Genomic DNA, 25,579 nt, shown 5'->3' with positions numbered 1-25,579 from the left:
TTCAAGAACTATTCGGTCATGACTCTTCAGTAAGTGAAGTGAGTTTTCTAAGAATTAGACAAGTTTCTAGTGAGTGAGTGAGTTGAGTTTTACGCCACACTCAGCAATATTCCAGCCATGTGGCGGCGGTCTGTAAATAATCAAGTCTGGACCAGACAATCCAGTGATCAACAGCATAAGCATCGATCTACGCAATTTGGAACCGATGACATGTGTCAACCAAGTCAGATCCCTAACCACCCGATCCTGTTAGTCGCCTCCTACGACAAGCATGGGTTACTGAAGATTAATATTCTAACCCAGGTTCACGGTGTTAGAATCATGTAAATAAGAAGATTCATTAGCTTCTTTACCATGTTGTTTTAGAAAGGCAAGGAAAGGTACTTTGGGAAGATTAAATAGTTACACTAAAGTACTGTCGGAAATATAAACAAAATTTTTAGGCTGTTACTTTGTATCCCTAAAATTTACACAATTGCAAATAGCATATGTTGAAATAACCCACATCGGCCTAACTGAGCGTTCAGTAGGATGCGTAACAGGATATCCAGAAAAGCATGTTTACTTGTAAAATCAGGCAAAACTTAGAAAAAATATGAATAGCTGCTGAAAACAATAGACTATAGATGGCAATTAGGTCGCCCAGCCAGGTATGACGACAGACCGTCGACTCACCTGGCATGAAATGCATGTGCTGCCTACAGGCACCAGGGGTCATCTCAAAGATATTTGATGCTTTTTTATGTGCGTTGTATACCGTATATTACCGTCTATAAGCCGAGTTGTGAGGACCAAAAAACGCAGTCTGTAGAAGGGGGTCGTCTTATCCATGGGTTACGCTTTCGTCAAACTTTTTTCCAGGGGTAAGAAAACAACATCGTATCACTTCACGTGAACAAACAACAGAAGACGACTTTGTCAGTAGAGATGTCAAATTTGCAATTAAACATCACTAGGCAAGATTATTTACCTTTTAAGTTCTAAGTTGTTTTTGCTGGGCATTGTATTATTTGCAGGGATTAAGATTACCGTGTGTATCTGAGCCAGAAATAGCAATCAGCTGTGCACATGTTTCCCGGCGATCAAGTTCAAACATACACAATAAAATAACGGGACGAATTCTGACGCAGTCATCAGTAAAATACAATACAGAATACTATTATTTAACCCAAGGAAATATATCCTAGCATTGTGTAATTTTAATTACAGTTTTTGCTCTATAAATTAATTAAGATTCAGATAACCGTGTGTATTTGAGCCGGAAATAGCAATCAGCAGCGAATAATTTCAAATATGCACAATAAATAACGGGATGAATTCTGATGCAGTCATTAGTAAAATATAATACAGAATACTATTATTTAACCCAAAGAAATATATCCTAGCATTGTGTAATTTTAATTACAGTTTTTGCTCTATAAATAAATTAAGATTAAGATTACCGTGTGTATTTGAGCCTGAAATAGCAATCAGCAGCGGACAATTTCAAATATGCACAATAATATAACGGGACGAATTCTGACGCAGTCATTAGTAAAATATAATACAGAGTACTATTATTTAACCCAAAGAAATAACCTAGCCATGTGTAATTTTAATTACAGTTTTTATGTAAAATATATATGATCAACACTAAGGTTATATGGACCCTCATGAACGTGGTTAGCAGAAGTTGAACGCACATGGAATGGGGTAAAATACGGAAGCCATTTAAATTCACACATTTTTACCGATGTTATTGTAAACTAGCAGTCAATGGAAAACGAGACTGTAATCAGTTCGTGATTGTTGAATGGGGTAAATTAAGCAAGCCAGCTTGTTGCTACAATAAATATGATTTTTAGAGAAACAAAATATATTGTGCATTTTCTGTCAACTACACTTCGTTTCGATCCGTGAGTAGACGCAATATATATGACTGTGAATTCTTTGAATAATGTGGACCAAAGTTATAATTATTGGTAACTGCCAGTTGTCTGTGGTCTGTGTTTGCCGCGATTAGGACCCCATCGCGCGGGATTGACTTATGCACGAAACATACCATTTTGACACGGATTTTAAGGGTCAAGTTTGGGGGTCGTCTTATCCATGGGGTCGTCTTATAGACGGTAATATACGGTATGTCTCATCTATTGATTAACATCTTACGTGTCTTTCTTACAGAAAGTTTATGTTGAAATATGTAAAAGAGCATGATACCCATAGAAAAGCTTAAATTAGCCATCATATTAAATGTCTAAAAATATATATATGACATGACCACCCGAAGATCGACAGGACTGGATATTATTTGTAAATTGTTATGACATGCTGTTCACTTCCCCAGTTTAATTCCCCTAAAGGATTATCTCATCTTAGTGGATATCTCTATCCCCTAGCCCAACCCCCACCACTGTCTGCGACACCCATACTGGTTTTGCTTTTGAGATGACCCCCTCCTAGCTGTTTCTTTTTTAGTGGTAGTGAGACTCCAGGGTAGCTTCATCCTTAATAGTTTCAGCATGAAAGTTATTATTTTTTACGTCAGCTATCGTTTATAATAAAGCTAATTTTAATTTCAAAATGGGCATTTAAAAAGTTTCCTATGTAATACAATATCGTTGCATACTAATTTGCATAAATCCATGGTCTGTTACAAATAAATCGCTTTCGACTTAGAAAATAACTGCATTGCTCATTTCTGCACTAATCTCTCCTCAGAAAAGACCCTTTTCTACATTTCCTATCTCCCTACCACTGAGACTGTAGTTAGACCAAACCTAGTTTAACAAATATTCCACATTTTCACACATTAACTACATAAATTGTAGATATAAATGCGAAAAAACAGGGTTTTTAAATTTCCGACAATACTTTAACAACACTCTTGAGGGACTTTACCATCGCCTGAACAGAACCTTACCCCGCTGCCACACGAATATCTACCGATTTGTAGAAGTGATCAAGATGTTAGAGTGTGCTGACAGGACAAAAATTGCAGAGTTAGACTTTGGTGCTGCACCACCCAACAGAAAGCGGGTGTACAGAGTGACTGGAAATCACCTGAGATGCCTTAAGGACATGCTGGTCCTGGTTTTCAATGACAGAAAACCCCTATTGAGTTCCTTGATGCAGTTGGTCATCTTCTCAAACTTGGTTAAGAGATTTTGAAACATAGTAATTTTAGTGCTGTATGTGACAGAGTGAGGCCAGTTGTGACATTAAATTAGTAAACAGTGAATACTGTGTAAATAGTATTATTGTCTTCATTACAGATTACAGAGTAGCATTGAACTAGTGCAAAAAGTGTGTTCTATTCATTTATACCAGTGCTATGTGAGTAAAGTATTTGAAATAAATTGTTTTCATTACAGTTTTGATGTTTGCTCGTTAGTAATGGAACCAATCATCCATCACGTGATTTCAACCAACTCCCAACACTATCTTTGATTAGAGCCCACGATCAACTAATACCAGGAGATGTACATTTTATACATAGTTCATTAGGTACACAACCTAGGTGAATAAAAACTGTCCACAGGCAGCCTTGCTCGTCGTCATTGAACCATAAAATAAATCTATGAATCTGCCATTTCTTAGCAACATTGTTGTCGGCTTTTCTCTCGCAATTACTATTCATAGATAGCGAACAGCCTGTCCGTATAAGGTTTTGTCCGTATGGTAGTGACTGTTAAAGAGAAGAGTATGGTCTGATTGAGTAATTTTCTGCTGAATCAGCAGAGTTCATTTGATGAACATCTGCAGGGGTACAGATTAGGGGCGTACAGGCGTAATGTACGCCTAAAAATCTATGAAGTACGACATAATATAAGACTTCAAGCGTGTCATGTGCGCACATAAATACCTTTGTACATCTAACATATATGTAAAGTTTAACAGCTGAATAGTGTTTAACAAAACAAATTACTGTATTAACTTTTTTGATATCACATTTCATAACAGCAATTGACGAATGGCTAAGAAATTGGCCAAAATATCATTTTCGATTCGGCTGCAAAGACGGCCATTTATAAATGGTCAGAAATTGTGTATATTTTTTTAAACATCATGGCAAGGGTTATTAAAAGAAAGATTCACCTTTACCAAGTTCAGTGGCCTTGAGTGACTGAGTGAGTTTAGTTTTACGCCATTTTTAAGCAATGTTTCAGCAATATCACCGGAAAAGGGCTTCACAAATAGTACTCATGTAGGGAACCGAACCCGGGTCTTCGACGAGACAAGCAAATGCTTTAACCACTAGGCTACCCCACCGCCCCAATGACCTTGAGGTTTAGACACAAGGTATAACATGATAAACATATAAGACCGAAAGTTTAAACTAATGACATTTGGTGGACAATGCACAACGCCATAGGCTTACTCCACTTTCATTAGGACAGAGATATAACTGATGTCCTAAAATGTCCATAGTTTCTGACACAAATATATATTATCATTGATTATTTTGCACTTCATGCTTCACTCCTTTACAGTTCACAAGGTACATTATTTCAATAATGGCAAACATCAAAAGGTTCTAATCTGAAATATGAATACAGTACACAGTAATTGATATGCAGTGATATGATCACTATATTCAAACAATATTCATCATTTTCAGAAATCTGCATATTTTATACATAGTGTTCATTAGTAGGGCTGTTACTATTCATGTGTGCATTAAGTGAATCGAACCATATCTCTTCATGTTTATAAATTCAATTTGTAAACACTGGAATCATATTTTCATCAATATATTAAAAAGGAGTGTTTCTACTTAATTTGGGTGTTCTTTATCAAAACGAGATATGCAAAGGAATATTCCCAAGCCAGGCAGGATAACAGACAATAATCTTATATATTTAATTTGACAGTAATGTACTGACTGGTCATGTCATGTTAAATTTAACTGTTAGTTCGGTCAAAGCATGTCAAATAATATATTTTGCTATTGTTTCACTGAATAATAATACACTGAATAATTGATGACTTGTCATAGTTTCCCAATATTTGCGACATGTATCACATTTAATAGTCTCTTTACGGATTCATTGTAAGGCCAAATAACAAAAAACGTTGTGGTTCAGATTACATCTCTTTAAAATTTAGGGTTGGTAGACAGAATCTCTTTTTTAACATATTTTTTTGTAAAGTAAAGTACGAACAAATAACATATTTATCAATGTGTAATTGTTTATTCAAGCAGGTTTGCGGCCATCAAGTTGACTTTCTCTATCAGAATGACCGATGTCCGTCAGTGCCGAGAAAAAATAATGGTATCTGAAAGCTTATTTTATTCATAAAGCTTTAAATAAAAATGGGATCGGGCAACCAGAATTCAAGGGTCAGTTGGGTAATCGGAACATTTTGTTTTTAGGCCTAATCTTAATCACTACATGTTAAGCAATGCTTAGCACAACAGGAAATCAGTTTCAAAAGGTAAATCATCATGCACAATGACACAAAAGCATAAATTTGACATTCCATCATGGCAGAAATATAATAAAAAAAAAAATAAGAATTGTAAAGCTTGATATCAACCCCATTTTTAAAACTGATGTAAAGGGAACAAACATTTTAGAAAAAAATGACAAATGCCAACTTTGGACTCAAATATCGTCTCTTACTATAACCATATGAACATGAATCGAGAAATTATTATTTCCCATTTGAGAACAATTTCTGGCATCTGATAATGCCACTTTTAAATGTATTATATGGAGCATAATGTTCAAATATTTCTCCATTCCTTCAAAATAATGGAGCCTGTGCACCTTAAGAAGACAAGGAACCACTTCACAATACTGATATTTCCACACCCATGCAACATCATCCAACAGCATGCAGCAACGCCTTATTGAAGAACTTGGAATATACCGGTTCCCAGTTGAAAATGTAAGTGCTTTATTGTTTGTTGTTCAACGTCCGATCAGCAATATTCCAGCTATATAATCGAGTCTGGACCAGACAATCCAGTGATCAACAGCATGAGCATCGATCTGCGCAATTGGGAACCGATGACACGTGTCAACCAAGTCATAGAGCCTGACCACCCGATCCCGTTAGTCGCCTCTCATGACAAGCATAGGTTACTGAAGATGAATATTCTAACCCAGACCTTCACGGGTCAGCAATATTCCAGCCATATGTCCCAAACAAGGACCAGACAATCTAGTGATTTACATCATGAGCATCAATCGACACAATTGGGATATGATGGTGAGTATCAATCAAGTAAGCGAGTCCGACCACCCAATCCTGTTGGTCGCCTTTTACGACAAGCATGGGTTGCTGAAGATCAATTAGAAATGGATCTGAAATAGAGCACAATTGCACCAGAAAAAGTTCATTCTTTCAGAATATTTACCTCTTTACCAAATGTATACATCAAAACAAACTCACCTTAGTTACAATATTGACACAAGCAATGAAGCATGTTATAATAATATTTCTGTTTTATGGTATGTTCATCAAAATCATGTCCCTGATCTGTACATCAAAATTATGCACGAAGGATGAATAAACGTTCAAATGCATTTCCAGGCCATTGTGTTAACATACATCAGCCTGAAGACCGAATGGTTAGGTATATCTGTAGTCCAGGTAACCGTCTTATCAACTGTTTCACTTGTGACCCTAATGTTTTATCATACCGGGGGACCAATTTAAGAACCCCACATTCAACATTTGAAAAGTATCAGATATTTCCTAACTTTATGGTAGTTAATTTGACCTACAAACTCAAGAAACATTGCCACAAACATCAGGTCCAAACGCCAACAGTGTATCGTATAAACCCATACACGTGGTCCACTGGAGTCAAAATGTTCTTACTTAACGCCGCACTCAGCAATATTCCAGCTATATTACAGCCGTCTGTAAATAATCGAGTCTGGACCAGACAATCCAGTGATTAACAACATGTGCATTGAACAATCCAGTGATTAACATCATGTGCATTGAACTATCGACATGTCAACTAAGTCAGCGAGCCTGATGCCCTGAGTAGGAGTGAAACGGTATTCTGCGGTATTAGTAAAACCGCAGTATGTTACCTTTGGTTTTGGTATACATTATTCATTAATGCAATCCAAAATTTCGGTTTTCGTTCCATCATTTATTAACCTTTTAAAACCGTTTCTAAAATCATTTTGTCAAAATCTACGATTTCTTTGCCAGATGGCTGCTATTTTCTCCGAAGTAAGTTCTCATATACCGAACAGTAGGGTTGGGTACCACGAAAATTTCAGTACCACGGTATACCAAGTTTTTTTTGTTCAAGTACCACAATATTTACCATGATATATAAGAAATGAATAAGAAAGCATATGATATCACAAAATTGAATGAAAGTGATGCCAAGACCTATGTTTGGGTTTGTAGACTCAAATAATTTTGGCACAGATTGAGCATAATGACTCTCATGGTTGAAATCTTGACAACACCTTTTTCCAGAAACCTTCTAGTCAGTTAAGCATGTTTAAACATTGAAACAATGCTCCCACATATTGTCAGTTTTACAGCAAGCTGATCATGCTAACTGAAGTGGAGTAATATTATATCATACAAAGATAATACTGTTCAGGACAATGACAAGAACACAAGACGAAACACAACAACAATTGACAAACATATCATGCAAATGCTGAATACTGACCAAAGATATTCAGCAGCTACCTCGGACATGCAGGACACAAGCACATGACATATAGGGCATGAACTGTCTACCAGCCAAATCATCTGAGAACTTGCAGTGTTTAAAGTGAAGTGGGGTCATGGGGGTCCCTGTGGTCTGCTTTGCCCCACACTGTCTGACAGTGGGATCCCTTAAATCTTTACACATGCAGCGTACAAAGAGCTACAAGGACCCCTTGACATGACTATACTTCATTTGAAACACTGATTTGTCTGCAAACATAACCACAACAAACGTAATGTGTCTGAACTTCATGTCAAAAATAGTGAATGGACTTTTACTACACAAGTTAACAATGTTTATAAATATATATACCATATATAGTAAAAATCCATTAATCCAGACGGTGGCTTTCCGGAACAATATTTCAGATTACATAATTCTAGAATTCCATTTCTGTGGCATGCACCAATGTAATTTTGTATCCATGTAACCATCCCTGGTTAAATTGTCAGAAAGGTGGATTTCTGGAATACAGTGGTCCTAACAAATGAAATTTCTGCCTTCAAAGTCATTTGAGATGTTACATATTGCATGTTATGAAACAGAATAGAATTTAATAGGTTCAGATAATGCTCAGCAGATAGTTTGGCCAGTGGACAGGATGAGTGTAATCCAGTATGGATGTAATCTACATAGAATCTCCAATCTCTCCTAGTCTATAAGCTTCTAAACATGAACTATGTTGGATGTCAGTTGAACATTAAACATTTAAAAAAAGATGTTAATTAATTTAAAAAGTAATTAGTAGCTGAGATTATATCTTAGGTTAACTACTTGTAATGATATACAATGTTGTGGCTAATCATATCAACAGAATTAAACACTTGGGTCATCACTGCTTCAGAAATTGATTTGTGCAGTAGATACGATCTAAACTCCAATAACTAGTCTATAACTTTCTCCAGTATGGTAAATATTGTCTTACAATGTGAATCTGTATGCAGTTATTAATTCTAAATCGGGCACAGATATGAATTCATATCTGTAACCGTATTGAACTCATCTGCTTACATGCCTATGACTAGTGCGTACACGCATGAAAGCAGTAATGAATGAAGGGTATACACTCTAAGTAAGTCAAGTTCATTTGACACATGAAAAACTCGTAAAGGTCACACAAAACAGACATCGAGATTGATCACGGATAACAACATTGCATGTGCAGTGAAGAGAGGGAACACGAAGGTCATTGCAAGACGGGTGAGGGAGAGGGATCGCAAGCGGTCACATAAGGGGAAAGCTTGTTATTGCATGCAGTTTGTGGTGAGTTTTACAACCTTCTTGGGTGATTCGCACTCAGCACGTTTGGGGATAGGCCATAACTTGGAAACAATCTCCAACTTAATACCCTGCAATAACAAAGTCAGTTCAAAAGTTACATTATATAAGGCTTTCTTATTTCATGCATCCAAAGATATTTAGTTGAAGCTCAACATTCAATTGACATTCATGTTACATTCACACACCAAAACATACCGTGTCTTTACCCGCCATGTTTTACGTCGAAGGTGAAGGTTATCACGTGAATTGTGCGTTTTCATTGGTCAACACATTTCCTTGTCCACGTGCTAGGGCTCCCAACAACCCGGAAGTAAATGGCCGTAGTCACCGGATGCACCTTCAAAACACACGCGGGAGTGGAGAAAAGGAGACGAAAATGGCGGGTAAGTGTCAAATCAGCACTAATATCATAGATTGACAGCTGATGAAGAATAATTAGAACAAAAACAAAGCTCAAGAAGGAAGCTTAACCCGTTTTTGTCTTTACTAGCTTTTTGCAGACCAGTAAACTTCAAAGACGTAAGCAGCAAGTAACTGCAAATATTTTAGGCTAATGCACAAACTGCGCATGTATATAAAATTGTAAACAGTGGTGTAGTAAAGTGTGTGATTGTTTCAGTGTAATGTTTGTAAACTGGTTATTATCTGAGCTAGTATAATTGTGTTCAGAAAAATTATAATGAACATGCTCAAGTGCATCTGGTGTTGTTTTGGTTGCTGTCAATGCTGACAAATGGAATTTTCTCTTAGTAAATTTCAGCCAGAACTAAAACTTCACTGCCAATTTCTGTTATGAAATACAACAGATTAAGTTAGAGAAACCAGCAAATTTCACACTCTGTCATTCTTTTATTCGTAGCATCATTGATATACTAATTTGTTACTCATGTGTACTTGTGAGTTTCTCAGAGGAAGGCATGTGATTACTACTCATGTTGTTTTGTTGGAATCGATTCCATCAATCCAATAAACCAAAGCATGAAGATATGGTGTTATTTTCATCTAGATGGCTGTTTGATCTTAAGACAAGCATTCAACTATCACTTACCTGATTATATGCAAAATTATGCAACATTTTATTCTGAATAATTCTGCTTACATTTTTTGTTTCCTTATTTTATTCACCTTATGTATGGACAGTGTAAGTACTTAGTGTATAACAAATATAATAAACTATTCAAGCAGAGGGCAAACATGCCATTGTTTAGACCTTGGCACTGAAAAGCATGAATTACTTCACAAGCGTGTGTGTGCAGGGTTATGCAAAATGAAGTAATCATTACTCTCAATTATGGTTGCTATTCTTTTGGGCCATTGATTTTTCTAGTGCCTGAGCTTTCTTTGGGATTTGTTACATTTGCTGCCTGTAAAAAGTGAGTGTGATGTTTCATTGTTCTTTTTGGACAGGTATGAGCTTACTGAAGAACAAATTTGAGTCATTCAAGTGTTCAGCAAATGATGTCGTCCACTTCAAACTTGGTAAGAGGTTTATAAACATTTACACTTCATCATTTCCACTGAAATAGGATATGAAGCTGACATGTTGACTTGATTTTTGCATCTGTGGTGAATACAAAGTTTCATATGCATTTTGTTTGTAGTACTGTATTTGCCCTGGTGAAAGAATGACCGGAACTGATTTCAAGATTAATTTGCAAGTAATCTTTATAAGAGCCCATTCTCAGGCCAAAAATAAGCATGACATTTCATAATTTCTTGCATTGGGAAGAAACAGTCATAGAAGGGGTGAGCTTTGTTCACTCATGTCTAAAAATGTATTTAGCTCAATGTAACTATATGAAAAAATCATGTGGTAATATCTAATGTAAGTTTCAATGAGCCCCTTTCCTCAACTGATTTACAGTTATCAATGGTGTGTAATTCAAGAATGTTATACTCTCCTACAGAAACTCAATGAAGGAATGTGCCCTACAATCTTGTTGAATTGTTACATATATGGTTTGGAGAGTGGCAGATCGAATGAAATTAGATAAATATTTTCATTTCAGTGCGCCAGGAATCCGACATATTTACTGAAACGACGACATTCAAACCTGAAATGACCCACCAGCTGTTTGGGGATCAGTAAGTAATCCATGAGTAGTTAGTTGTGGGGGTCTGCTAATCTCATTAAGATTAGATGGATTAATTCCAGTACGTTAAACTGCTTGAAGATTAGAGATATCTAAATGTGTACTCTAAATTTGTTGTGGTTACAGTGGACATGATGGAGGGAACATTTGGGTTCTGTGATGATTTGTTTGGTCAGAAATAAAATAATTTTGAATTAGGGTAGTAAACAAATGAAAATATATTGTATTGTAAAGCTGTCATCTGATCTGCTGATTGACCCAAGAATCCATGCTTTGTTCATATGGTGGCTGGTAGGGCTATGTATTGGCAAATATAATATATTGGAATATGTTGTGTTAATGGTATCAGTATTGCAATACCTTTTACGATATACTGGGAGCTAAAGTGTTTGACAGTAAATGGTCCTGATTGTACATGCAGATCCTATTTTTGACATACTAAGACCCTCAAAACAAATCTGATCAGATCCATCTAATATATAGGTTGGATAGTTAGGATACTTTCCTTTTTATACAATTCATAGCCAGGGTTTTAACTAAAGATTTCTATGGTATGAAAATTTGGTGAAGTACCCCAAAAAAATTTCAGTCCTTGGGGACCACAGGGAACTGGCTAGGTTTGTAATGACTTATGCATTTTATTTACCCTAATGCACTGAAAGTAACCCATAACGTGATCATTATCAAAATATCTTCATATGAACATATCTACTCCCAATTTTAACCCAAACGCCAGGACTCCTAGGTTCGAAGAGAATTGCATCATATAACAGGGTAATCTGGCCACAGTCCTTGTGGTTGAAAATAACCCATCCGTCAGGTAGGTGAATTCTCATCGATAATCTGGCAGTCCGTGTTGAAAATAACCCATCCTGGGCGTTCGGGCAGGCAGGTATTTCCAAACGCTGCATGTAAAGTATGTCTTTTCATTAAATGATTACAATGGGGAACTGCAGAGGTAGCTCAAACCTTAGGGATAATGTCAAAACTGATTATGTTTTACCCAATGTACCGGTTCTCAGAATATGTATTTTTTTATAAAAAAGTGAATTGGGGTATAGCGGTAACGTTTTGCAGTCTTAGTGGCTGGGCAACCAAAGTTCACTCAGAGTGGATTTGATATGACCTTCCATGAGGTTCTTAGATATTGTATCAGAGTATAAGATCTAATTTCATTAAGACAGTTGTGCCTGCTGCACAAATTACATCAAATTATTATCAAGGATTCCAGAAATGTTTGTGTGATTTGAACCTTGGTTTGACCAATGAGTCCTTGTGGAGATTCTAGAATAGGTTTGTTATCAGGGGCATCAAACTGTACTCACTGATTCACTAGCTCACTCACTCACTCACTCACTCACTCACTCACTTGATGAAAGACCCTTTAAGATAGGATTAAAATTGATCTTCAGTAACCCATACTTGTCGTAGGAGGGGACCAACGGGATCGGGTGGTCAGGCTCGCTGACTTGGTTGACACATGTCATCGTATCCCAATTGCGTAGATCAATACTCGTGTTGTTGATCATTGGATTGTCTGGTCCAGACTCGATTATTTACAGATCGCCGTCATATAGCTGGAATATTGCTGAGTGCGGCGTAAAACTTAACTCACTCACTCACTAGAACTGATCTTGAACAACCATGCTTATCGTAAGAGGCGACTAACAGGATCAGGGGTCAGGCTGGCTGACTTAGTTGACATGTCGATAGCGTAGTTCAGTGCTCATGATGTTAATCACTGGGTTGTCTGGTCCAGACTCTATTATTTACAGACTGCTGTAATACAGCTGGAATATTGCTGAGTGCAGTGTTTGAAACAACAAACAAACCAAACTTGGGACCTTGTGGGGTTTTCAAAGTAGTAAACGTCTGAGAGTAGCATCGCTTCAGGCTTTCCTCCAACAGGAGGCTGACATGCTGTGATGTAGCTGGAAAGCTATTCATTATATCAATCACTGGTTAGTTTGATCCAGATTTCATTTTTTCAGACCTCTGGTATGTATGTACTCAGTCAGTGGAATTCTTGGTCAGTCTAAGTAAAGTTAGGCTCAGTATTATTCATTACACTGCTATACATACTGAGTCTAACAAACCAATTGACCAATCAGAACACAGCTTACCAAATTGCGAAATTTAACATTCGCACATACCATTTGAACTTTTACCTCGAAAAAAAGTTTATACTCAAACAATTCCGAATGAAATTTCATACGATCGCTTCCGAGTGATACACATGGAGGATGCAATTATTCACAATAGTGAGTAAACAGTCGCTGAAAATAGCGTTTTTGTCAATATTTCAGGATGTCATCTTGCGGCAATACAAACTAATAGCAACCATGTCATCAGAAACCCATAAGCGTATATACTGCAGGTCAAATATGTGTGTTTTATGCTGATTCTCGTTAGTTGAGAGATCAGTGTCAGCAACCAGGGGAGAGAAAATACAAAAACAGTTTATAAGTCCCACCAAACCCTGTTGTCTGATTGATTAAATCCGTCCGTCTGTCTTTCGCTTGATTGGATGGTCATAGGTCGCTCAAAGGTTACCTGACGCGACCTTCTACTAGGGTTTGTTAGACTCAGTATAGCAGTGTAACAAATAATGAGACTTAGTTTACTTAGACTGAATTCTTGATCAGATAGTTTGTTTGTTTTTCAGAGAAAGTATATTTGGCTACAAGGACCTTGTGGTGGAGATGTATTACAGTGCCTGCAGACTCTCCACTTACATCAACATGAAGTACAGTGAGAAACTCACCCCAGACAAGATAGTTGACAGTGCTGCTATTTCACTGCCTCCAGTAAGAATGCAATTTATTATCCACTCCTGACACGCTCAAGATATGGTCCTTCTATATGATCTTACAAAATTTATATTTAGCTTTTGCTTTCTTGATCACCAATGGTGGTTTGACATAAACTTTAGTTGAGGGTAGGTACACTATTAAAATGTTTTAGACTGTGGTACTTCAATAATCATTTGAAGAAGTTCTAAAATTTAACTTTAAATCTGAACATTGAGTCAATGAACATTTTCTTGTGGCAGTATTCAAAAAAGGTCTGAGATGCCTTTCTAAGGTTCGTAACACAACAGGTGTCCTCATGATGGCTCTGAAAACAAATCCCTTTGGTGCTCAGCGTTTTGTCAAGTTTCCAACATTTTATTATGAACATGGAGTTGGTGTTAAATCTTAGAGGAATCCATAGTTTCATTACGTTTGTTCTATCAACGAATGCCAAAGTTAATGAGAATAGTTAAATGGTATTTGTTTTCCAAATGTGCATGTTTTTTCTCATAATAAAACACAATAACTGACAATGTTTGACAGAAGAAATTATTACTTTAAATAGATTTATGACAACTTGAAACTTGTTTCTTCCATGTATCTTGTAGCCGGACAATGTTCTGCCAACCCTCACCAAGGAGTTACCTCCTGGCTTCTACACTAGCAGGGATGAATTTATTACCTCCCTTGCCAAAGATGCCAACTTCAAACCTTTTGGAGAGAAACTGCATTCATATACAGTCAATAAAGGTATGTCCACACAGTCAGTTGAGGTAAACTTTGTTCTGTGTTCTGATGTCGCTGATGGTCCAAGGGTGCTGGACCTGTGAAGATCTGGGTTAGAATTGGTCTTCAGAAACCCATGCTTGTCGGAAGAGCTGAATAACAGGATCGGGTGGTCAGGCTCGCTGGCTTGGTTGACACATAGTACTGCGAGTACTGCATTGTCCGCATCCTTGAAACACTTGTATTCATCTCTAATGGTACTGAGGCGGTGGGGTAGTCTAGTGGGTAAAGCGTTGGTACGTCACACCGAAGACCCGGGTTCGATTCCCCACATGGGTACAATGTGTGAAGCCCTTTTCTGGTGTCCCCTGCCGTGATGTTGGTGGAATATTGCTAAAAGCGGCGTAAAACCAAACTAACTCACTCACTCTAATGGTACTCATGAAGGTCTTAGTTAGAATTGGTCTTCTGTGACCCATGCTTCTTGTAATGGGATTAGGTGGTCAGACTTGTTAACTTGGTTGACACATGTTATCATATCCCAAATATGTAGATTGATGCACATGCTGTTGATCACTTGATTGTCTGGTCCAGATTCGATTATATACAGACCGCTGCCATGTAGCTGGAATATTGCTGATTGAGACGTTAAACAACAACAACAAACCAACCGACCGACCAAGGGTGCAGCAGATGATTTGAGGTGTTGCTGACTTCCAGCGAAGATGTGGTTTAGATTTGGTCTTAAGCAACCTGAGATTGTCACTATCAGAAATGGTGATTAATGAGATTGGGGGTCAGGTCAGGTTCACTGACTCGGTTGATACATGTCGTCAATTGTGTTGGCAATGACATCCATGATTTCTCACCTTTTATGTGTATCACTTCTAAATCCATTCAAAGACTTTACAATTGGGTTGGACTTTAAAACAACAGTTTGTGCCTCATTTTTGTTTTTACAGACAATGTTAATCGTGAGTTTGAGATATTCAAGACTGACATAGAAGCACCTGGTTTCCGAGAATACCATGACAGGCTCCAGACGTTCATCCTCTTCTACATTGATGCAGCATCTTTCATTGATGTTGATGATGACAGATGGTCCTATTATCTTCTGTAGGTTACTGAGCTCTTCATGTTTTGCCCAACACATTCTATATGTTCTATGCTAGCGACTATAGTCCGTTTGGCTCAAAAGCGGACCGATGAATTGCAATCTAACTCGAAAACTAATAAACATATAATACTCAATGAAATGCTGATCATAATCAAAACATCAGACCATCTCCGTGAGATTTTTGCAGAATTTATGTCCTAATAATAAAAAAGTTGTTTAACAAACTATCATTAAAAAATTGACACAATTCACTATTTGTTACGAGGAAGGAGTGCAGAGAAAGGGACAGCCACGTGTACGAGAAGCACGAACACAAGCACCAACAAAGTTATTGAATCATTCACCTGTGCTGTCTCCATCATTTCTCGCACACCTGGCTGTTCCTCTCTTTGCACTCCTCCCTCTTAACAAATAGTGAACCCCATGTAAATATTTTAATGATAGTAATAAACAATTTTTTTATTATTACAACATAAATTCTGCAAAAATTCACAGAGTTGGTCTGATGTTTTGATTATGACCAGCGTTTCATTGAGTATTATATTTTTATTAGTTTTCGAGTTAGATTGCAATTCATCAGTCCGCTTTTGAGCCAAACGGACTATACCTTGTAAAGATATCTCATTCAGCAATGGCTTATTGCAAAACATTGTCTTCGATTAAACAAAGCATATTTGAAAAATATGTGCCTGAAAAATATGTTGTGTTCTCTGGATTATGTTTTTGATAATGTAATTAAAATTCTTTTGAATCATGATTTAACTTGTACTTTCAGATTCGAGAAATACCAAAGCAATGGGAACCCGATGCATGCCATTGTCGGCTACATGACAGTGTATAACTATTATGCTTATCCAGAAAAGATTCGACCAAGAATCAGGTAAAATCCTTTATTTATTTATTTATGCTGTGTGTTAGTTTCATGGTGTTAGACTTGATGTAAATTATGTTTTGATATTGCTGATGCAGTTTTTGCATCTCTATAGATTTCAACCTTTTTAAAGACTGTAAATGAAAACTATAGGTGTTGAGCAGCCAGGATGACAGAATATTCTGCGATGGTTACATTGTGCTCAGAACAACCATGTCATAAGAGCAAATCACTGAACAATGGAGTGCCTTCAGTTTGTTTGATCATATTCAATACTTCTTCAATGAATGGCTTTTATCAAAATGGACTACAGAAGTCTAGATAAGCTATGTATCTGTGTAAAATATGCATTGAAATTTCCAAACTATGCACTGAAATATATCTGTAGCGTCCCAAATATGCAAAGGAAATTACAGAAACGCTTTGTTTAGTTGTTGACGTGTGTACCCTGACTTACCAGTAAACAACAATACGTAACAGAAAGGAGCCAACTGTCAAATGTTACAAGTGGATCGGGTAGATTATCGATTGAATTTCAAATATTGCTGAGTGTGGCATAAAACTAAACTCACTCACTTTACCAGGTTTAGTTTTGCTATTGTCATGGTGTGTTACAGCCAAGTGTTGATCCTGCCGCCGTTCCAGAAGCAGGGTCATGGTGCTCAGCTTCTCCAAACCTTCTACAACAGCTGCTACTCCAGCTCGGATGTGCTAGACATTACAGGTATCTACATCACAATAGTATCTGTTGAGATCCGGGTTAGAATTGGTCTAATAGCAATCCTTGTAGTAAGAGGTGAATAATGGGATCGGTCGGTCACACTTGCTGACTTGGTTGATGCAGAGCATCATGTCACAATTGCTAGTGTTGTTCCTAGCTTTTGGAAAATATGGGCTTCTGCATGTATGATTTTAAGGAACACCAGAAAATTTAGTGGGTCCCGAAAATTTCAATACATAGAAAGAGAAAACTGACGCATGGATATGCAACAATGAATCTGATTGGCCAAGAGCTAATGCATTCAAAAGGGTGACATAAACAATACTAAACATCGTGTTGTTAGGTTGTCGAGTATTGCAGACGAAGAATAAGTTTAATCACAGCACATCAATAAAGTGAAGGTAGGTTCTGTGAAGGTAGATTTCTTTAGAAATGGGATGCGCTATAAGAAATTTTATTTGCCATGTGAAAAATTACTGCGTTATTCCTGCAAGCCCACGCTCACGGCACAACACTATAATTGCACTGTGATTTCAGGTTATTCTCAATACCTGCACCGAGGGAAGCCTGGCTTATATATTTGGCACCACCATCTTAAATGTAACATAAATACTTGTTCAGCTATTTTCATAACAAGTACTCAGTTGACATCACTGATGATTGCATGATTCAGTTTCAAGTTTGCATTACCTTTATTTATAAATCTCAACCCGTGACGGTCTGGCTTAGAATTGATTAACAAATGTAAAAAGAATCGTAATAACAGTAATATCCACTTTATTTTGAGATTGCTCTCATCAGAGCCCCACACGTGATAATCCGGGCTAGAATTGATCTTCAGTAACCCATGCTTGTAAGAGACGACTAACGGACCGGGTGCAAGAGATTGACTAACGGGACCTACAAGAAGACTGGTCAGGCTTAAAATTGCTGACTTGGTTGGCACATGCCACCATTCCCTGACTCCTTCCACTATACCGCCTTTTTCCTTGACAACATAATTAATATTGGAAAGTCTGGACAAGAAGACTTTGTACCCACGCGATCGGCAATGGGTTATTATTGCCAAGAATCGTGGCAAACCAATCAAATCACACGCATTTCAAGCATTAAAATGGCAGCACCGTTGAACTTTGAAACTTTGCTAACTATGCAAAGCACAATTTAAACAAACTTTGAGCTACAGGATCAGCAACTTTCAACACTGAAACTTACCTACAAAGGGAATGACTGTATTGTTGTTTTATCCACGGGATATAGCTATAGGTTATTTTTGGAGTATTCATGTTTGGAAATTCAGAGTTATCTTTCCTTGGTACTAGTACTAGACTATTTTCATCTCCGTGCCCGTTTGCGCTTAGACAGGGCCTAATCGTAAACATGGCCATGAGAGGGGTACAAGACGCCATCTGGCTTGCCGGAATGACACGAGTAGTTACGAATGGGTTGCCACATGTCATCTGTTCCCAATTGCACAGGTCGTTGCTCATGCTGTTGATCACTTGATTGTCTGGTCCAGACTTGATTATTTACAGACCGCAGCCATATAGCTGGAATATTGCCGAGTGCAGCATAAAACTAAACTCACTCACTATAAATCTGAATTATATGATTACTGCTACGTAACTGAGTACACAGATGTTTTACTTCCAGTCACTTATTTCCCAATTAAAACATACGATGACAGCTATCAATGTTGGAGGATTTATTGTTGCAACCTGTTACTGAATGTAACCTGCACCAGCCATTGTTAACTTGCAGCAGAGCAGGTTGTAAACAGAGAAACCTCACCCTGTGCATGCATTGATGCTATTGATGCCAATCACTGAATTGGCTAGTTATCCCCCTCAACACGTTTTGCGGGGGGTATTAAAATGGACTCCGTTCGTCCGTCCGTTCACATTTGTCTTTTCCGGAGCAGAACTCTAACACTGTTCAATATTTCTTCACCCAACTTGGCACATAGATAGATCTGGTGGTGTACTGGTGCCTTTTGGTAGTTTGGGAATTCTGAATAAATCATTTTTGGCGTTTCCATGGCAACAAGTTCGACTTAGAATGAAATTAGTGGTAGTGAACTTTTCCGGAGTAGAACTCTAAAACCGTTCAATGTTTCTTCACCAAGATTGGCACATAGATAGATCTGGTGGTGTACTGGTGCCTTTTGGTAGTTTTGGATTTCTGAATAAAATATTTTTGGCATTTCCATGGCAACAAGTTTGACATAGACAGAAATTGGTGATAGAGCTCCTTTCTGGAGCAGAACTTTAAAAACCTTTCAATACTCTCCTTCCACTTTTCTATATACACACCTAAATATTTGACATAATCATAACTCGTAGACATTATCATGAAGAGTATTTTGCTATTGCGGGGGATATTGATGACTTTGTCTTCTTGTTTAGACTTGATTATTTACCTGCAACTTACCATCTGTTGTAGGGCTGTGTATTGGAAAGTATATTGTAGTGCAGTAATATTGCGATTCAGGTACCTGTAATGTGATATGTTGGGAGTTGCAGTGCATGACAAGCCGATGCTGTTTTCTACATGTTAAGGCTATGTATATATGCTAAATATGCAAATATATGCTATGGTTCTGATGAGTGAGTGAGTTTAGTTTTTACCCCACACTCAGCAATATTCTAGCTATATGACAGCAGTCTGTAAATAATCGAGTCTGAACCAGACAATCCAGTGATCAACAGCATGAGCATCGATATACACAGATGGGGTACGATGACCTGTGTCAGAGAACCTGACCCCAGGATCACATTGGTCGCCTCTTACCACAAGCATGGGCTACTGAAGATCAGTTCTAGCCCGGATTTTCACATGTAGGGCTCTGATGAGAGCAATCTCAAAATATAGTGGATATTAGGATTCTTTTTACATTTGTTATACAATGTATAGCATGTATAACATGTAAAGAATGCAGGTTTGTCGATGTATTATGAAGGGAAACATCAACTGCTAATGAATGTTTGTCATGATTTTCGAAGCTCTCTTAGCGCTACGATAGTCATAAGTGCCATACATTAACATTAACTTAAGACTATCCAGGGTTCGAAATACCCCATATATTAGCGTCCCATGGCACGATAAATATTGCAATGGCACGGGTAAATATGTTCCCGGTGCCCTTATGGCACGTCTAATTTTTTATAGACATAACTCACCTTTAGTCATTTAATCCCCCAAACAAAACGTTTGCGCTCAAATGACAAACAAGAAAAAACATTTATTGACTTCATCACCCAGGAAATCACTGGATTTATGACTAATGATGTAAAGAAATCTGGTTGTTTTTCCATTTAGAGTGTTGGGAGTACTGATAGTTTGGTTATTGAAAAGGAAATTAAGCATGTTAGACATATTTAACAAGTGAACCTTTCACAACTTCTTAGCTTTTGAAAGTGTTGGGGAAGCAGAACAAATGTAACATAAGAAAGCCATCTTAAACAGAAGACATATCAGTGATAACAGAAAACTGGTTACATTTGTTGTGTACTAACAATAAATTTCAAGAGATCATCATCTTTGCTACAGTCGTTTATTCTAAAAACATGTGGGCACACTTGATTTCTGAAAGGCACATTTAAAATATTTTCATGGTGCCCAAAGGCACACTTAAAACAAAAAGTATTTCTATCCCTGCTATCGAAAAGCTTTGAAAATCTAGGCCCAAGGTTTGATCCTATAGTACTGTCGGAAATAAAAAAAACAGTATTTTCTCTTTTATCTCTACAATTTATGTAGTTGATATGTGCAAGTGTGAAATATCTGTTAAACTAAGTTCGGCCTAACTACAAGTCTCAGTGGTAGGGACATAAGAAACGTAGAAAAAGGACTTTACTGAGGAGAGATTAGTGCAGAAATGAGCAATGCAGGTTTTTTTCTAAGTCCAAAGCGATTTATTTGGAACAGACCATGGCTTTATGCAAATTAGAGTGCGATGATATTGTATTACAAAGGACACTTTTTAAATGCCCAATTTGAAATTAGACGTAGCCTCATTATAAAAGATAGCTGGCGTAAAAAAATAATAACTTTCATGCTGAAACTATTAAGGATGTAGCTACCGTGGAGTGTCACTGTATAGGAGGGTTCGTCTCAAAAGCAAAGCCTGGACGGTTGTCGCAGACAATCGTTGGGGTCGGGCTGGGGGATAGAGATATCAGCTAAGATAAGATAATCCTTTAGGGCAATTATACTGGGGAAGTACACGGCATGTCATAACAATTTACAAATAATATCCAGTCCTGTCGATCTTCGCGATCGGGTGGTCATGCCACCTAATACATTCAATACGATGCATTTCTATGATTATCAGGTATCATACTCTGTTACATATCTTAACATAAACTTTATGAAAGAAAGACACGTAAGATGTTAATCAATAGATGAGGCATAGTCAACACACATAAATACGCACAAAATATCTTTGAGATGACCCCTTGAGCCTGTAGGCAGGACGTGCATTTCATGCCAGGTGAGTCGAAGGTCCGTCGTCATACCTGGCTGAGTGACCTTATTGCCATCTATAGTCTGATCTATTGTTTTCAGCAGCTATTCGTATTTTTTGTAAGTTTTGCCCGATTTTACGAGTAAACATGCTTTCTGGATATTCTATTACGCATCCCACTGAATGCCAAGTTAGGTCGAAGTGGGTTATTTCGACATTTGCTATTTGCAATCCCTATTTTAGGGATACAGAGTAACAGCCTAAAAATGGTTTTTTTCTATTTCCGACAGTACTTTAATATAGGTACAATATGTGACCGACTTCCTAGTGTCCCTTGTTTCCTGAATATTACTATGGGAATAAACAGCAATCACCAAAGACGTTTGAATTTCAGTTGAAGACCCATCTGAGAATTTCCAGAGATTACGTGACTTTGTGGATGTGAAGAACTGCATGGAGTTGACTAGCTTCGAACCAGACAGGTTGTATCTTGGCTTCTCCGAGGACATGGTAATTGAGGCACAGAAGAAACTCAAACTGTCACGGGTGAGCAGTCTTATTTCAGCCATTTCTGTGTTTCAAACTATTTGAAACATGGTCCTTCAAAGAACCTATGAAGATCAGGGTTAAAATTTACATAACAACCCATGGCAGTTGTAGCAGGCGACAGAAGGCGACGTGATCAGCCTTGTTGGCGGTCTTTTTATGTCATAAACTGGAACATTGCTGAGAGTGGTGTTACACAACAAATATAAGATCAAAGCCTTTGCTCAGATTTTCAGTCACTGGTTTGTTTACATAAGCTGCTGAGCTATAATATTGCAGATGTCATCGTTAATGGTTTTTAGAAAGTGACACAAATTGGCTTGTCTCTGCAGCGTCAGACAAGACGAGTGTACGAGATGCTGCGACTCCGAGCCACAGACGCAAGTAACAAGGAAATGTACCGCCAGTACAGACTGGACATTAAGAAGCGTCTCAATGCACCTTTCCAGGTAAAGCTCTTGTAATGCAGCCAACAGATAGATTCTTGTACAGCAGGACTAAACCTGTAATCTATTAATTTATGTTAAGCAGTAAATGGATGGATGAACTTTCCCTGTCTTGTCTTCCTTCGGTTATAGGCCACAGTTGGCCATGTCTGAAGCACCTCATTTGATGTGGAATGATAATGGTTTTGAGGCCGAGATTTGCTATGAATGTCTGTTTGTCTTCACCATTGTTAAACATCTGAGTTCCACAGTGCTGGTTTGGGTTTTTTTGTCCCCCGCTGCAACGCGGAACGGGGGACTATGTACTCAGCAGCTCTGTCCGTCCGTCCCGATTCTTGATAACGCGATATCTCATGAACTGTTGTACCCAATGTCTTTAAATGTTGTGACAGCCCGCATTGGGGAATTCCGCAGACACCAGACAATTTGGGTGACCTTGACCTTATCTTCAAGGTCACCATGACACTTTGACCACTTTTCAAACTTATATAAACGCGATATGTCTTAAAATAAAACATTGCACCCAATGTCTTCAATTATGTCGACAGCCTACACTGGTGATTATGCAGACTCCAGTCATTTCAGGCATCTTGTATGTGACCAAAAAATGAAAAGTAGTAAATATGTTATGAATATTTCATTCTTCTTTAGTGGCGGGGGACATTGCCATATTAGTGGCAAACACTTTTTCTCCTTGCATTAAGGTGACTGGCCATCAACATACATGAAACTGGTGATGCACGCACATATCTGTTGAGTACAGTGTTAAACTCACTCAGCTACCTTGCCTGACCCACTCACTCAAACCTCTCACACCCATGAAGGTCCGGGTTATAATTGATCTTTGGTAACCCATGCTTGTCGTAAGAGGCGACTAATGGGATCGGGTGGTCAGGCTCACTGACTTGGTTGACACATGTCATCGGTTCCCAATTGCGCAGATCGATGCTCATGCTGTTGATCACTGTATTGTCTGTTCCAGACCCTATTATTTACAGACTGCCACCATATAGCTGGAATATTGCTGAGTGCGGCGTAAAACTAAACTCACTCACTCAACCTCTAACTACCTGTTGCAGAAGAACGGACGTGACTTCAAGAAGCTGGAGAAGGCTCTACAGCCAGAAGAGTTGTCGCAGACCCTGAGCTGCATGTCACTGGAACAGCGCCACCTGTATCTGGAGAAGGCCTTCCAGGATCACGTGGACGTGTACCGCCACATCCTGGACCGAGTCACCATTGGCTCATGACGACAGACACAGTTGTCTCCAGCTCATGGTTTCTAACTTATTTGTGGACTAGACCTCGTTTTGTCCAGAATGTGTTCAGTTATCACCGGAGGTGTGATAGATTGAAGCCAACAAATTGTACGAGACAAAGGTAATGGTGGCCACTGTAGGACTGTGTTAAGTGGCAGGGGGATAATGATTCGTCTCCATTTAAATGGCGTCAAGAGGACAGATATTATCGTCTAACATCATTTTGGTAGCCATCTTTGTGGAATGGCAAGAAAATATTAAAGTGTACTTTTTGTGGCCAGTTATGCATAAAAATTTAAAACAAAAATCTACACACGTTCTCGGTGTTCCTGGGATGGAAAATGTTCTCGAGGGTCCTCCCACTCACTACATCCCGATGTTCACAAATGAACATAAACAACACTTGTATCACTGAAGTACAGTTGTAATGGGACAGGTCTTCACTGGGTGACCATATGACTGTAAGTAGCACTGATGACAGTTTACTATGCTGTTTGTGAAAGTCTTTATGACAAGTTATCAGTACCACTGGTCAGTTAGTCTGATCCATGATTGGCAAGCACTACTTGATTCTGAGTCTTCAACTCACACACCTCAACTCACTTCACTGCTGTTCCCTGGTATCCTTGTGCATAGTTGGTTGAAGACTTTATGTACATCTTTGTGTATATATGTCGATATGTTCCAATAAATCCATTCGGATAAAGTGCTAACAATGCCTTCATGTCCTTTTTTCAAGTTGGACTTGAGGTAACTGTCAGATTATTTGATATTTCAAATATGTGGGGTTTGGGAGATTTGTCATCTTCTGATGACTCTTGACTTGTGATGCCCGTGTTATTGGTCATGAAAGTAAGAGTGACCTTATCAGAAAGTTTGATACCCACAGTACAGTGGACAAAGGCGGATTCAGAAGGGGGGTGCAAGCGCGCACACACACACACCCCGCTTCTTGAGAATGAGGGGTGGTGGGGTAGCCTAGTGGTTAAAGCGTTGGCTCGTCACGCCGAAGACTGGAATCCCCATATGGGTACAATGTGTGAAGCCCATTTCTGGTGTCCCCCGCCGTGATGTTGCTGGAATATTGCCAAAAGTGGCGTAAAACCAAAACTCAGTCAGTCAGTCTTGAGAATGGAATGTGCACCCTCCCTATTCTCAATAGCATGCACCCCCGCTGCATCTGCCCGAGTTGACATGAATTGTCTAGCTGAAGGTTTCCAAATAATTAGCAGTATTAAATCTATAATGCTGAAGTTAGAGCCAAGGCAGTCTGCCAAGCTAGCCTGCCAAGCTTAGTATTCTGCCAACATGTATTCTTGCACCAACATGAAGTATCGGGCAACTGACGGTTTGCATTGTTGGTTAGCTATTAATGAGGAGTACATTTACAATCCTGTGGGATTATATCTGAGCCAAACGTGACCACAATGACAGCCTGCCAAGCTAGTATTCTACCAACATGAAGTATAGGGCAACTGACGGTTTGCATTGTTGGTTAGCCATTAATGAGTACATAACAATCCTGTGGGATTATATCTGTGCCGAACGTGACCACAATGACAGCCTGCCAAGCTAGTATTCTAC

At 38.3% G+C, this 25,579-nt stretch overlaps 2 protein-coding genes across 2 annotated transcripts in view; one reads left to right on the top strand and one right to left on the bottom strand.

Annotated features, from left to right (window-relative positions):
- Nucleotides 1–9,188, bottom strand: part of LOC124256683 (calcium-binding mitochondrial carrier protein Aralar2-like) — a 49,691-nt gene extending 40,503 nt beyond the window's left edge. Inside the window, 2 exon segments of the mRNA XM_046690655.1 lie at nucleotides 8,956–9,027; nucleotides 9,155–9,188. Coding sequence (XP_046546611.1) covers nucleotides 8,956–9,027; nucleotides 9,155–9,172 — 90 coding nt within the window. The 5' untranslated portion in view covers nucleotides 9,173–9,188.
- Nucleotides 9,189–9,250: 62 nt separating this feature from the next.
- LOC124256679 (histone acetyltransferase type B catalytic subunit-like) lies at nucleotides 9,251–24,708 on the top strand. The gene is made up of 11 exons (XM_046690651.1): nucleotides 9,251–9,342; nucleotides 10,367–10,438; nucleotides 10,969–11,044; nucleotides 13,718–13,859; nucleotides 14,453–14,594; nucleotides 15,533–15,686; nucleotides 16,463–16,567; nucleotides 17,176–17,282; nucleotides 22,139–22,290; nucleotides 22,623–22,739; nucleotides 23,816–24,708. Exons 1-11 carry the CDS (start codon nucleotides 9,291–9,293, stop codon nucleotides 23,984–23,986), a joined length of 1,290 nt encoding a protein of 429 aa, XP_046546607.1. The 5' UTR covers nucleotides 9,251–9,290; the 3' UTR covers nucleotides 23,987–24,708.
- The last annotated feature ends 871 nt before the right edge of the window (nucleotides 24,709–25,579 follow it).

The sequence above is a fragment of the Haliotis rubra genome, unplaced genomic scaffold (genome assembly GCF_003918875.1).
Source record: "Haliotis rubra isolate DU_JTF1 unplaced genomic scaffold, ASM391887v1 Scf635, whole genome shotgun sequence".
NCBI classification, from domain to species: Eukaryota; Metazoa; Mollusca; class Gastropoda; order Lepetellida; family Haliotidae; genus Haliotis; species Haliotis rubra.
Note: the sequence above shows the minus strand (reverse complement) of the source record. Positions and strands in the feature narration are given on the sequence as shown.